Source organism: Nicotiana attenuata, unplaced genomic scaffold, assembly GCF_001879085.1.
Source record: "Nicotiana attenuata strain UT unplaced genomic scaffold, NIATTr2, whole genome shotgun sequence".
Lineage (NCBI taxonomy): Eukaryota > Viridiplantae > Streptophyta > Magnoliopsida > Solanales > Solanaceae > Nicotiana > Nicotiana attenuata.
In genome coordinates this window covers 39972-54266 of record NW_017671501.1, presented here as the reverse complement: position 1 = coordinate 54266, position 14295 = coordinate 39972, and the positions used below count along the sequence as shown (strand labels likewise).

At 37.7% G+C, this 14295-nt stretch overlaps 1 protein-coding gene and 1 long non-coding RNA gene across 2 annotated transcripts; one reads left to right on the top strand and one right to left on the bottom strand.

Annotated features, from left to right (window-relative positions):
* Positions 1–555: 555 nt before the first annotated feature.
* Positions 556–3875, top strand: LOC109208655 (uncharacterized protein At2g27730, mitochondrial-like). Its single transcript, XM_019371787.1, has 4 exons — positions 556–643; positions 1537–1663; positions 2298–2336; positions 3219–3875. The coding sequence occupies exons 2-4, from the start codon at positions 1562–1564 to the stop codon at positions 3429–3431; spliced, it is 354 nt and encodes a 117-aa protein (XP_019227332.1). The 5' UTR covers positions 556–643; positions 1537–1561; the 3' UTR covers positions 3432–3875.
* An 8133-nt stretch (positions 3876–12008) lies between these two features.
* Positions 12009–13926, bottom strand: LOC109208653. Its single transcript, XR_002065228.1, has 2 exons — positions 13743–13926; positions 12009–12269 (listed from the first exon to the last, which is right to left on the bottom strand). It is a non-coding gene; the product is annotated as an uncharacterized LOC109208653 (long non-coding RNA).
* Positions 13927–14295: the final 369 nt, after the last annotated feature.

Here is a 14295-nt window from a genome sequence, read left to right as displayed (position 1 = left end):
ACTGAATAACGCCAAAATTTCACGGTATAGCCAGTTTTCGGACTGGTCAATCAAAAATAGCCAGCGTTTACCAAGTCAATGAAAAATAGCCACCGTTTTGCTGCAATAGAGACCAGTCCAGCATAATATAGTGGAGTTCGGTGCACTTGTGTATAAACTCCAGCATAATAATACTTTGCTGGTTCCAGTATAATATACTGGAGACTGGAGCACTGGTGCTCCAAACTCCAGTATATTATACTGGACCATTATACTTGCTGGAACTCCAGTATATTATGCTGGAGTTCTAGTGTATTTATGTTGGAACTCCATCATATTATGCTGGAGTTCCAGCATACTATCCTGGAACTCCTGAATATAATATGTTGGAGTTCAAGTATACTTATGCTGGAACTCCAGCATAATATACTGGAGTATTTTCCGGATTTTAAACAGTGTTTTTGCTCAGATTTATTTTTACATAAAAAATGGCTAAATTTCGATTACTTTTGAAATTGGGCTATTTTTGAAGGACCAGTTATAAATCTGGCTATTTCACCCTGAATAACGGCCCGCATGACTACTGCTCTTTCGGAAAATGTAAAACCCCCAACAGGCAGCAAAGCATCACTCACGCATTCTCTCACCGACCTGAAACAACAAGGTAGGAGCACTATTCATCTCTCTATATGCGCTTATGCCCATGAAATGGATGTATGATTGTTGTATTGTTAGGGTTTCCTAGGGTTTCATTTCAGCGATTTTCATCCTCACACTTCGATTGCTTATTGCGTGGCTTCTTAGAGTTTTGACTATTTGTGAGCTATTTCTATGCCGTATGAAGATGTCATTTCTGTAAATTCTTCAGATGTTGGACTGGTTTTTTCTGTTTATATGCTCATTCATTTCCTCCTGATGGTTATATACATACTATGTTACTATATAGGTGCATAAAACAGTAAATATTGGAAGTTTTTAAGTGCAAGGATAATTGATACTAGGTTTTTGTCTGTTTAAAATGGTTTATGGTTTTGATCGTAACAAGAACTAGCTTCAGTTCGATAATAAGATTTGATTTCCTTTCCACATTTGACCATCTGGAATTAGTTTTATGTCAAATAGGCGATGAATAGGATGACCATATGTGTGATTAGATCATCCAAATAGATTTTTCGAAGAAGAAAATTTCGCTAGCTGTTGTTGTGGAATAGGTATCTGACATTGTATTTTGGTTCGAACAAGGCTACTAGAAAGTACACAGTTCCCTAGTGATAGAACCACATCCTGTATGTCAATCTGCTTGTGATGTCATTGAATCATTGATTATATGTACATATATTAGGAATTAGCATAATCTTAGCTCTTTGGCAAGCACCATTTTCCCTGTGGCGTAGCTATCCTGTAAAAACCGATTTTGTCTATGCCTATGGGCAAGAGACTGATTGACAATTGCAGTAATTTCATATGATGCTGGAATTAAACCAAATTGGAAAAGGGATATAAATGGGTTCTCAATTCTTCAAATGTGTATATCCATTTTTCATTTGTTAATGACAGGAAGATTTTGGAGACGTAAATTGAGATGGCAGCCAGGAACGCTTTCAGATATGTTTCTCGTAGGCTCTCAAGCAGTGGCAAGGTGTTAAGCGAGGAGGAAAAAGCTGCTGAAAATGTCTACATCAAGGTAATTCTTTAGTAGTAATTTATAACTTACATGACTTGTGCCTGCAAGTATATTTGCAGTAAAATTTCTGGTAGTGCTAAAAAGCTGTGTTGCATTTTGTTGGTCTATTACTCTATTTGACGCAATGGATCCTGGTTTTGCTTTCTCTTAGATGTTCTATTTTTGTCATAATCTCATACTGCTCATTTGCCGTAGTAGCATGTATACAATTTTGCCTCCTAAGTTCAATTTATATAAGTATATCATAGCTCTGTTTCTTCCTTTTCATACCCAAAATAGTATCAATTACTAATAGGTATAATGGGGCACTTTTTTGACAGTTAAAGTGTCATTAATATATGTACACACTGCTACTGCTAACGGCTATCGGTTAACTTCCTTTTTTATCATTGGTTCAGAAGTAGGAAAGACTTTTACTTTGGTTAAGTTTGGTAGTTTTTGTCGCAACCCAGCATATTGCTAACAGTTATTTTACCTTCTTTCCTATGGGTCTTGGTACCTCTATGGTAAATGTTGGGTGTTCTCTTATTTTACTTATGTGCTTTTGCTTTTTTATGAAGTGTTCATTCATGAGATATGCTGCATGAAGTTTGTCTTCTCGTCTTATCTAAATGGTAGTTTCTCCACTTTGCAGAAAATGGAGAAGGAGAAACTGGAGAAGCTTGCACGCAAGGTATGGAAATTGATATTTATACAGTGATTCATTGTGCTCCGCCTTTCACTCCCCTCTTTAGGCATGTCTGCACCCTTAATGATTGGACTCATTGGCTGAGAGTTGGCAACTACAAAGAAGAAATGAGGTTAAGTCTAGGGGTACCAATTATTAATGTTATCAGAATAGCCTTTTGTTGGTTCCATTTTGTATATCCTAGAAGTCTACTGAGTCAGGAAGATGTTGCCATGTTGCTATACGTTTGTTGCTTATCATACTCTCCTCTCCACCATATTATGTGTTTAATATGAGATTCCCTCCGACAGCTCGCCTCTTTGTCCTGATGTTTATCGCCTCCTCTTTCCCTGATTGCCTTCTCTTTCAGACAGGTCTGGGTTCTGATAATAGCTTGGAGAGGTTACTGACTGCTTATGTGTGTGAAAGCCATCATTTCAAGATTCACTTGAAATGGTCATTTCCCGTTTGACAGTGTGCTGACTGACCTACTTGTACAATGTCAAGAATCTTGAGATGTGCACCATACTTATGGGCATTGAGCCGACTTTAGTTGACATAGAAGTGCACTCATCAACTTTTGAAATTTAACTTATGTGAGGTTGGATAAAGAAATGAAATACTCGGGTAACGAAATAAATGCTCAATTCAACAGATCAAGGATACAGCTCTAGAGTTGACCTTGTTAGTTCATTGATTTTTGATGTTAAACAGGTCAAGTACTAAAAAGCTCGTCGCTTAATACACCTCAAGAGAAAAAAGTAACTGAGATGGGTGAAAAGGGGGGGTTGCTGGAGCTATTTGCTGTTTCTCTTGACTTATTTTTCCTTCAGCTGAGTTCCTATTGACCCCTTGAATTTTCTGCTTGTGATGATTGATATTCCTCAGGGTCCCAAGCCAGAAGAACAAGCTGCAACTAGCGCTGGTGGCTCAGGCTCAGTAGCTGACGCTGCACCAAGTGCCCAGGCCTCTTCGACACCTGGGGTATCGAATGACAGTTACCGCAACTATGGCGTTCTAGCTGGACTTGTTACTGGTGTTGGTGCTTTGGGTTGGTACATGCTGTCAAAGGACAAGAAGACAGAAGAAGTACAGGATTGAAGTGTTTCTTAATAGGCAACGGCTTGAAAAAAATAAAGCAAACTCATGTTTAGAAAAGAGTAGCCTCGTCTCTTTTCCTTTTCTATGGTTTTCCATCCGCTGGATGTACAAAATCTCGAGAGCAGATGTAAATTTTACAACTGCTGACTGGATGATGTTCTATGTTTGTTGCTTGGTTGACATTATCACACATCGCTTTAGAAAAGAATTTCTCTTGTTTATATGTCACCTTAAAATGTATGGCCCCCTTTAGTATCACTGAAAGAATGCAGTTCGATAGCCTTCCCCATCCATCACAAAGGTGATAGTTGTTTCTTTTTTCTGTCATTTGCTTCCTTCACATAGTTATATGTGATTGGATATCACAATCTTCCTGACTTTCTGTATCTGTTCTCGTATTTACCTTTTTTTATACAAAATAAAGGATACCGATTTGTGTCTGAAGATTGCGTTTCTGTTACAGGTGAGATAACTAATATTCATTATAGTAATTCATAAGAACATACAATAAGATGGCATAAGATGCTCTTTGATCTTGCATTGAGCTGTTAAATATCTTTGTTCTTGATAGGCTTTGTTGGCTACGATCTTTATAGATTTTTTCTGGTATGGTATCTTAAAGTTATGATGCTTAGCATTTCCTTTCTTGCAACTTGCATGGAGTTTGGGGACTAGCATTCATCGTAATCTTTGAGTCTATGATTACAATACCTGTCTATGATGTTGACTTTTGCGGACAACCCGCCACCATTCTATTACATACATGTGGGGTTGTCCGCACGTCTGCGACTTATCAATAGCTGTTTGTTGGTAAGATTTTCCGACTAATAATTTGGCTGAGATATCTTCAACTTGTTGCAGGGGCCTATGCTTCCAAATGGGGAAAATATATTAAACATTCGTGCAGCTTTTGTTGGTGCTAGCACTTAATTAAAAGTTAGCTAACTAATAGCCCGTTTGGCCAAGCTTCTAAAATCAGCTTATTTTGAGAAGTGCTTTTCTCAAAACCACTTTTTAAAAAGTGCTTTTGGTGTGAAGTAGTTTGTGTTTGACTAATTAATTTCAAAAACACTTTTGAGCAGTAATTAGTATTTGGCCAAGCTTTTGAAAACTGCTTCTAAGTGTATTTTTCTCAAAAGTGCTTCTCAGAAAAGTGCTTTTGGAGAGAAGCTACTTTTTTCTGCTTCTGCTTCTCTTCAAAAGCACTTTTTTTCCTTCCAAAAGCTTGGCCAAACACCTCAATTTTTGGCCAAAAGTGCTTTTGGCCAAAAAAAGCACTTTTGCCCCAAAAATAAGCTTGGCCAAACAGGCTATAAGTCTATTCCCCAGGACCCTGTGCATTGAGGGAGTTTAGTGCATCGAATTGCTCTTTTTTTTCTAACTAGGTCTGTTCTCAAGTCATGCTTCTACACAGAAAGATCAATTCTTTTCGAAACGCTTATTTGAATAAGCTTAGGAATCCATACAACGCACCTTAGTCAGAGGCCAAATGTGAATGGTAGTACGTTCGATAAAAACTCCCGCATCCGATATTTACATCAACTCAATGTTGCATCCGGTATTTACCTCAACTCAATGGATGGCGTTTCTTAATTAGTCTTATTACTAAGTCATAAAGAAATTCTATACATTATGGTGTTACATGGAGGGACGGTTTGATAGAACATGGATATTCCATTCTTATTTTGTTTCTTGGCGGAGTGTTTTTGTAGTTACTTTAATAGTTACTTTAACTTTTTCCGAATGCCATGTGAATCGCACATGCGAAGGAGGGCTTGAGCAACCGTAAAATTATCTTTGTGTAACCTATAGATCATGAGTTTGAGCAGTAAAATCAGTCACTAATGCTTGTATTGAGCAATGTACATACACACACACTGTAACACACAATAGACTGTATGCCTAATTATTTCACATGGTAGTTAAAGTAGTTAATAGGTGGTTAGGAGTAGTTAGTGGTTTGGTTAGTAGCTAGTGGGCCAGCTCATTGCCAGCTAGATTAGATCTTTTTTTCTTCTTCCTTTTATTTGCTTATAAGTAAGCATTATACAGATACATAATTCAGTTTTACAGAAATGAAGGAATTCTCAGTTTCTTCCAGAATGTTCTCTCTCAGTCCCAATTCTCTCGTGTGAGCTAAAGCTCATTTCAATGGCTTTCTTCCAGTTTTGATATGGTATCAGAGAACAGGCTCGGGCTCTCGATCTGATTCCTCATCAAGCTCGTTCCTTCTTCGATATGTTTTTCTCAATTTCGTCTCCTCTTTGTTCAATTTAGGGTTCTTCAGATCGCATTTCATTTTCCAGTTATTTCTCTGAAATTGAGTTCTCTAACCGCCGAATTTTCAATTGAAACATCATCGACTACTTGAGTCATGGCCGGAGAAGAAGAAGTAGCGGATTCAACCAATACTTCAACCAATACTCCGTTGAGATCAACTAGTCCACTCTACATGCATCCATCTGAGAATGCAGGAACTTTTCTAGTGCCGACTCCTTTTGATGGTTCTGGATACAGATCATAGAGAAGAGGCGTGTTAAGAGCTCTGTCTGTGAAGAATAAGGTAGGATTCATTAATGGAAAATGTAAAAAGCCAGATGCAAATGATGCACTCTTCGATCAGTGGGAACGGTGCGACGACATGGTAACCTCGTGGATACTGAACTCACTCTCTAAGGATTTAGCGGATAGCCTACAATATGTTAACGATGCAAAGGAACTCTGGAAAGAGCTAGAGGGCAGGTACGATCAAACAAATGGAGCAAAGCTATATCAATTACAAAAGGAGAATAGTGATTTAAGCGAAGGGAATTTCGATATTACTAGATATTACACGAAGATGAAAAAGCAGTGGGAAGAGTTAAACATGCTGAATAGTCATGCTCAGTGTAGTTGTCAATGTGTGTGTGGAGCTAAGGCCAATATGCAAAAGGCTGAACAAGAGGTTGATCCAATTCCTCATGGGACTAAATGAAGAATATACTGATAACAACAAGGTCGGGAACTAGAGTAAGGAATTGAGAAGTAAATGCAGAAGCAATAACAATAAGGAATTGAACAACAAGAATTAAAGTGCAGAAATAAAGGATATGGGAAAATTCAGGGAAAGAATTCCAAGAACTTCCAAGAATGCAAGTTCTAAAGCCTTGACAAGATCCAAGTAACAACGTTTTGATTTATTGAAGAAATCAAACGCCTTTACTTAAAGAACAAATCAAAAATATTAGATTCGGATCATGACCGCTTTACGAGTAACTTGAGACAACAATTAATAACTAGTATTAATTGCTTTCTAAGAATACCACAAAGGAATCAATGATATCACAATAAAGAAGTTATCTTACTACCTTGAACTATGAACTAGTAAAGGTTGAAAGATAAATCTCAAAGCATAAGTAACAAAGGTTCAAAAGAACTCTCAAAGTATAATATTATTAATCAATAATGAAGTGCCACAATGAATGAAAAGAACTCCTATTTATAGGAGAAAAAAATCCTAAAAACTAGGTAGTGTGGCTGCCAAGGCAACCCTAACTTGGAGGCTAAGGTAACTACTAGAAAACCTAATAAAAGCTAATAAAAATAAGAGGGTGGGCGGCCAAATCCCTTAGGGGCAGATTTGGGCCTTAAAATTACTAGTTTGGGCCATTGGTTTGGACTCCAATTGGGCTCCTTTTGAAACACCCCCTTTTGGACCTCTTTTAAGCTCATTTTAAGCTCTTCTGGATGCTCTTTTGGTGGACTTCAAGGGCTGATGTTGGGACCCAATGTTCCTCCTCTTGGACTTCAATTTGGGCCACCAAATAATTGTATAAATTGGATAATTCATCTCCTTTGGGCTTGAGCTCTTCCTCTATAATTAAAAGCTTCTTTATTTGCCATTGAAGTCCAGCAATCTTAGTCTGCAATTCTTTAACTTGAGATCTTGTAAATGGCCTTCTTGGAGCTTCCAAAACTCTATCATTGTCCTTGATGCTATCATATACAGTAGTTGAGGGGTAGTATACTGATGATGAACCCCTTACCTAGCATAGCACATGCCTTCTCCATCCTTATTCAGGAAGAGAAGCAGAGAGAAGTCAAGTGCCACAATCAAGTCATGATCGACTCTACTACTCTTAATGTAAACACCACAGGTGTGAACACTTTTAGGACGAATTACAGTCAAAACTCTGCTAGAACTGGTAGTTTTAGAGGAAACTACAATCTTAACAGGCCTAGGCCTTTTTGTGAGTATTGCAAGAGACCGGGGCACACCAAAGACAAATGTTACAAACTCCATGGATACCCACAAGGGATGAATAGGTCCAATAACAATTCACAGGTCTTCAATAAGTTCAACAAAGGAAGAGCGAATGCTGCAGATACATTTGGAGGACCAGGTGATAGAGTAAATACTGGAGAAAGAGAAGAAGGGATGTTGCAGGAGCGAGATCAAAACTTGCACAATTTAACCAAGGAGCAGCATGGCCAACTGCTGAATCTACTGGAGAACTTTCAACCAAGAAATGCAGGGGAGAATTCTGGCAATGTCAACTTAGCTGGTGGTGCTGTTAGCTTTGCAGGTACTGTGACTTGTTGCAATTATTTTAAACATGGTGATCACTCATATGATTGTTTCGAACCAAATACTGACTCATGGATCCTAGACTCCGGTGCCACAAACCACATGACCTTCAAAAGATCCTTGTTAACCAACACCAAAACCTTAGTTTATCCCTTCCTAGTGACTTTGCCAAATGGATATAAGGTGAAGGTGACACTCATTGGGGATGTTGTTCTTAGTCCCAAATTCACTTTGAGAAAGGTCCTTTTTGTGCCAAGTTTCAAATATAACCTAATCTCTGTTCATTCTTAACAATTCAGCTTGACTGTATAGTTGCATTTACCAAGTTTGCTTGCTTCATTCTGCAAGCCCCTTCAGTGAAGAGGCCTCTGGAGATTGATAAAGCAATTGATGGTTTGTATTTTCAATTCTCAAAGTCTATGTCTAGTACTACTTGTGATTCTATGTCTTGTTCTTCCACTTCACATCACACACATGTAAATAGAGTGCCTTCTCATTCCCAAACTGTTGTACATAGTCCAGAATTGAATAAAGGAAGTGGTCATTCTGTTCTGAATGTGTTTGTTAATGGTGTTGATACTGTTGATTCCTTGTGGCACAATCGATTGGGACATGTACCTTTTGTAAAGATGAGAGGTATCTCAACCATACCGGTTAAATTTGCTCCAAAACAACCCTTCATGTGTCCCATATGCCCTATGGCTAGACAAACAAGATTGCCCTTTCCTCTTAAAAGTTCAACCTCAACCAAAGTCTTTGAATTGTTACACATTGATTTATGGGGCCGCTATCATGTAACTACTCATGATGGTCACAGATACTTCATAACTCTTGTAGATGATTATAGCAGATCTACCTGGACACATCTTCTGGGCAGCAAAAGTAATGCTCTATATGTGATCAAGGCCTTTTTCACTATGGTAGAAAGAAATCATAAATACTTACTTGAAACAGCCAGGGCATTACTTTTCCAGTCCAAACTACCCCTCACATATTGGGGAGAGTGTATACTCACCTCTACATACTTTATAAATAGATTACCTTCATCCTCCATAAGCAACAAATGTCCTTATGAACTACTATACAAGAAAAAGCCTAACTACTCCCATCTCAGAAGTTTTGGTTGCTTATGTTTCAGCACTACACTTAAAAACCACAAAGATAAATTTGAACCAAGAGCCACTCCTCATGTTTTTGTGGGATGTCCATCTGGTTCAAAAGGTTACAAAGTCTTAAGTTTGGTCACAAGGAAGATACATGTGTCAAGAGATGTAGTTTTTCGTGAGAATGTGTTCCCGTTCCATTTGTCTTTCAATTTCAATAATATATCCTGTCCTGGGAAGTTTCCTTCTGCACAAGGGGGATTCCCTAATGCTCCAGTCTTTCCTTCTGAGTCTGATGTTCCTCATGAGTCCCCACACCACTCCATTGCAGTGTCACCTGAATCACGCCATAGTGCAATGTCACCTTAGCACTCACACAATCATGACCAATCATCACCCATATCCATGCACCAAAGTGGCAACATAGAAACTGAATTAGCTCCAAGTAGTCAGGACCAATTCTATGTTCCTGATCTCACCAGTTCCTCTGAGCACCAGAGTCCCAACCAGTGTAGACCTGCTAGACCACACAAAACACCTGCCTATCTAAAAGACTCTGTATATTCAATCCCAAATCTCCAAGCCTGTCCATCTAACCAAAGTCAAGAAACACAGTCTACTTCTTTCACTGCCCTTTTGCTAGATAAACTGCATTTTCCTTTCATGCATTGATTCCTGAAAGTCAGCATATGGTAAGAAGTATTTCACATGAGTGTGAACCTTGTTCATATGAAGAAGCAGTCATCAATCCTGCCTGGCAAGAAGCAATGACTCAAGAATTCCATGCACTATACACAAATCATACATGGGACCTGGTTCTTCTTCCTGATGGAAAGAAGGCTATAGGATGCAAATGGGTGTATAAAATCAAGCACAAGGCAGATGGAAGCATTGAGAGATTTAAAGCTAGGCTGGTGGTCAAAGGATACACTCAACAAGCTGGAATAGACTATACAGAAACCTTCTCACCAGTGGTAAAGATGACCACTGTAAGGGCTCTTATAGGGACAACAGTCAAGAAGGGTTGGAAAATGTTCCAACTAGATGTGAATAATGCTTTCCTCCATGGAGACCTACATGAGGAAGTCTATATGGAGGTACCACCTGGTTTAGTCATGGAGAGACCAGGCTTAGCGTGCAAGTTGAACAAATCTCTATATGGTTTAAAGCAAGCTAGTAGACGGTGGTATCAAAAACTTGCAGAAGCACTGTGTTCTAGGGGCTATACTCACTCATTACTGGACTATTCCTTGTTTCATAAGAAAAAGGACAACACGATGGTGTTTGTGGCAGTATATGTACATGATGTCATACTCACAGGAAATGATCTTGATGAGATCAACTCTCTGAAGAAGTTCTTGGACCAATCTTTCAAGATCAAAGACTTGGGGATTTTGCACTACTTCTTAGGGTTGGAAGTGTTATATAAAGAGAATGGAGTGTTGATCTCTCAGAGAAAGTTCACTATGGACCTGCTGAGGGAGTATGACTGCTTGCAACAATCTCCATTGTCATCTCCTCTTGATCCTTCATTCAAGTTAAAAGCTGATCAAGGTGTTTTGTTGGAGGATACCATTCAATACAGAAAGTTAGTGGGGAAGCTGAATTTTCTCACCAACACCAGGCTTGATATAGCCTTCAGTGTGCAACATCTTAGCCAATACATGCAGAGTCCCAGAGATACTCACTTAAAGGCTGCATATCATGTGTTAAGGTACTTGAAAGGTGATCCAAACCTGGGAATATTTCTATCTAACAACACAGATTACAATATCAATGCTTTTTGTTATTCAGATTGGGCTGCTTGCTCAGAGTCCAGAAAGTTTGTTAGTGGTTACTTAATTCTACTTGGTGGAAGTCCAGTTAGTTGGAAGTCAAAGAAGCAGTCCACCATAGCCTTGTCCTCAGCTGAAGCAGAGTACAAGTCAGTTAGAGCAGTGGTTGGTGAACTTGTGTGGTTAGTCAGACTATTTGAAGAGTTATCAGTCCCATTATCTCTCCCAATTCCAGTCTTTTGTGACAATCAAGCAGCCCTACACATAGCCAAGAACCCAGTTTTCCACGAACGTACCAAGCATACAGAAGTCGACTGTCATTTTGTACGAGACAAGCTTCAGGAAGGACTGATCTCATTACACTATATTCCTACATCTGATTAGTTGGCTGACATATTCACCAAGACCCTCACAGGGATCAATCATTCCACTTTACTTGACAAGTTGGGCGTGAGTTCCTCCCTTCCAACTTGATGGGGGGGGGGGGGTATTGAGCAATGTACATACCCACACACTGTAACACACAATAGACTGTATGCCTAATTATTTCACATGATAGTTAAAGCAGTTAATAGGTGGTTAGGAGTAGTTAGTGGTTTGGTTAGTAGCTAGTGGGCCAGCTCATTGCCAGCTAGATTAGATCTTCTTTTCTTCTTCCTTTCATTTGCTTATAAGTAAGCATGATACAGAATTTAGTTTTACAGAAATAAGGAATTCTCAGTTTCTTCCAGGATGTTCTCTCTCAGTCCCAATTCTCTCGTGTGTGTTGAAGCTCATTTCAATGGCTTTCTTCCAGTTTTGATAGCTTGTATTAAGGTAGGATGCTTATATCATACTTCAATCTTTGTGTAACCTATAAATCATAAATTTGAGCAGTGAAATAAGTCACTAATGCTTGTATTAAGGTATACTTATATCGTACTTCCTTTGAGTGCTCGCATGAAATGCACATGAGACTGTCGGCTCAAGGTGATTCATCTTTGATTTTACCATTTGAGGAAGTTACTATATTTTCTGAAAATTATAACAGTAAGCGAGTACCTTCGTAGTTAACACACTAAATTTATTATGTAACCACATGTTAATCGCATTATATTAGCTAGAGAGCTCATAGATTATTACTAGTAGAACATTATAATTAAAGCATATGAAATTTATTGATTTCCCTTCAAGGCTGAGAGAGAGTTTAGGCTCGTCTTACAAAAAGGGGGGAAAATGTACAAAATGAAGTTGCGAATGGAAATATGAAGTTTGCGATACAAAGGATCTACATTCAATTAGCTGACTCTTTCACCTTCTTAACAATAGCTAGAACTGCTCCAACCACAGCTACTACAGCCCCTGAAATCAAAAGGGTTGACTTGAGATCCTGTGCTCCTCCTTTCTTCTCCTCCTACGCATGATCGAAATTTAAAGAATGAGAAAACCAAGCAAAATTGTAACAAAATTAATTTTCACATGTTAATAACTTCATATAACCCGAAACAGCATCTCTACGGGTGGAATTACACTGTATTTGTTGCAATACCTTCATATCAATTATCATCCGCATGTGTGAGCTTTGTCACACTGTCCATCTCAAATCCGGGTAAGAGAGTGACATGTGTTTTGTCACATTATTGCCCCCAAGTTCAATAAGAGACAAGGTTACAGTAAGTAACAACAATTTATGATAAATTCTTATATCATCGTTGTGGGCGGCTCAAAAACATTTGTAGACTAAAGCCAAATTAAAATCGTTGTTGTAACAGGGGCGAGCCCCTCAACAATATTGCAGCCTAAAGCCATATTGGATTCCTTAAACTCAAGGATATATTTTTATTTGATGTCTATTTTTCTAGCTTTTTGAGATGCAAAGTAGTTAATAATTTTTTTTCAATTGATAATATTAACTAATCCATTTAATCTTGCTTGAGACATTATTGATATTATATAAGATTTATCAAATTTAATTTTGAAAAACTTTATCCGTTGAGACAACGGTTAAATGAAATGTCAATATTATTATATAAGCAATATAAGCATTTGAAAAAGAATCAAATCTTTTTATCTGAGTACATCAAAGTGTTAAATAGTATTATCTTCTACTACTATTTAACACTTTTTAATTCAAAAATAAATCTAAACCATCAATACTAGAGCGACTATTATGTTTTAAAGAAACTTCAAGGTTTAAAAAGTCTATTATTTCAAGAAAAGGGGCACCTCAAATTTTGGGGCCTAAAGCAACCGCTATAGTTGCTTCACGTTTGACCTGGCTCTTTGATGTAATAACTTCATAATATCATAAATGTGCATATTTAATGGAATATTTGTCCCAATACAAACTTGACGGGGGCACGTGACCCTCACCCTATAGCTCGAGGTGCAAAGGAGTTAAAAATAAATTTAAGAATCTATTCAAATATATCCACATTATCCAAGTAGTTCCCGGAGTATACTTTTACAGGTGTGCATAATCACAACTTTGTTGAATTTAATCAAAGTTAAGTACATACAAAACAAAAGCACGAGGTTGTGAATTTAATTAACCTTGTCTTATTTTGTTGTGGGATGGTTGAGTACAACAAATAATTATACAAAGTTAGAGTACTACAATTTTTTTTACTTTTTTTTTTTTTTTTTTTTTGAATTTCCCTTTGAAAAGGACCAAAAAATAATTTAGAAAATTTACTCATCCACTTCAATCTCTCGTTTATCGAGTACACAACAAGTTATTAATGGTTTGACCTGTTTTGAGCTTTTAAAGCAATTTTTTAAAGAAGATTAAACGACGTAAAAGATAGGAATAAACTAATAACTGAGCACAAAAAAATAAATAAAGGGAAACACAAAAGAAAACGGAAAAAAAAAGAGTTCGTATTACCTTGACTTCCTTCGGCGTTTCAACCTCTTTGGTCGCTGTGTCAACACCGGCGGCCGCTAAAGCTTCCTCCGCTGGTGGTTCTGCCGCCGGTGCCGGAGCTGCAGCTGCGATGTTTTCTTCAGGAGTTGCCATTTTTTTTTTTGACTTAATTTGGTCACTGCTAAAGATATTTTTGGTACTTTAAATAGATTTTATAAATTAATTTTGGTCTTTGCTTTTCCTGTGGTGTAGATAATAAAAGGATAAAAAATGCCATCTTCAATTCAAACGCGTGGAGCACAAGTGTCTTTGCTTCTCATATTTCACGTGTCTTCTATTCGCTATCCAATCATATCAACAAGAGTCCAATATTTGTAACTCTTTCTTTAGATTGTTCTTATTTTGTTTTTATCCTTTTCTGGTTCTTTAATTTTCTTTTTGTTTCTTCTTTTGGTTTTATATTCGATTTGTTAAAAGTATATCCATTTGGCATCTTTATGGCTTGTACCATGAAATATTTAAGTCGGTTAAGTGTAGATATTTTTGTTCTTAGTTGCATTAGTTTCAAGATATA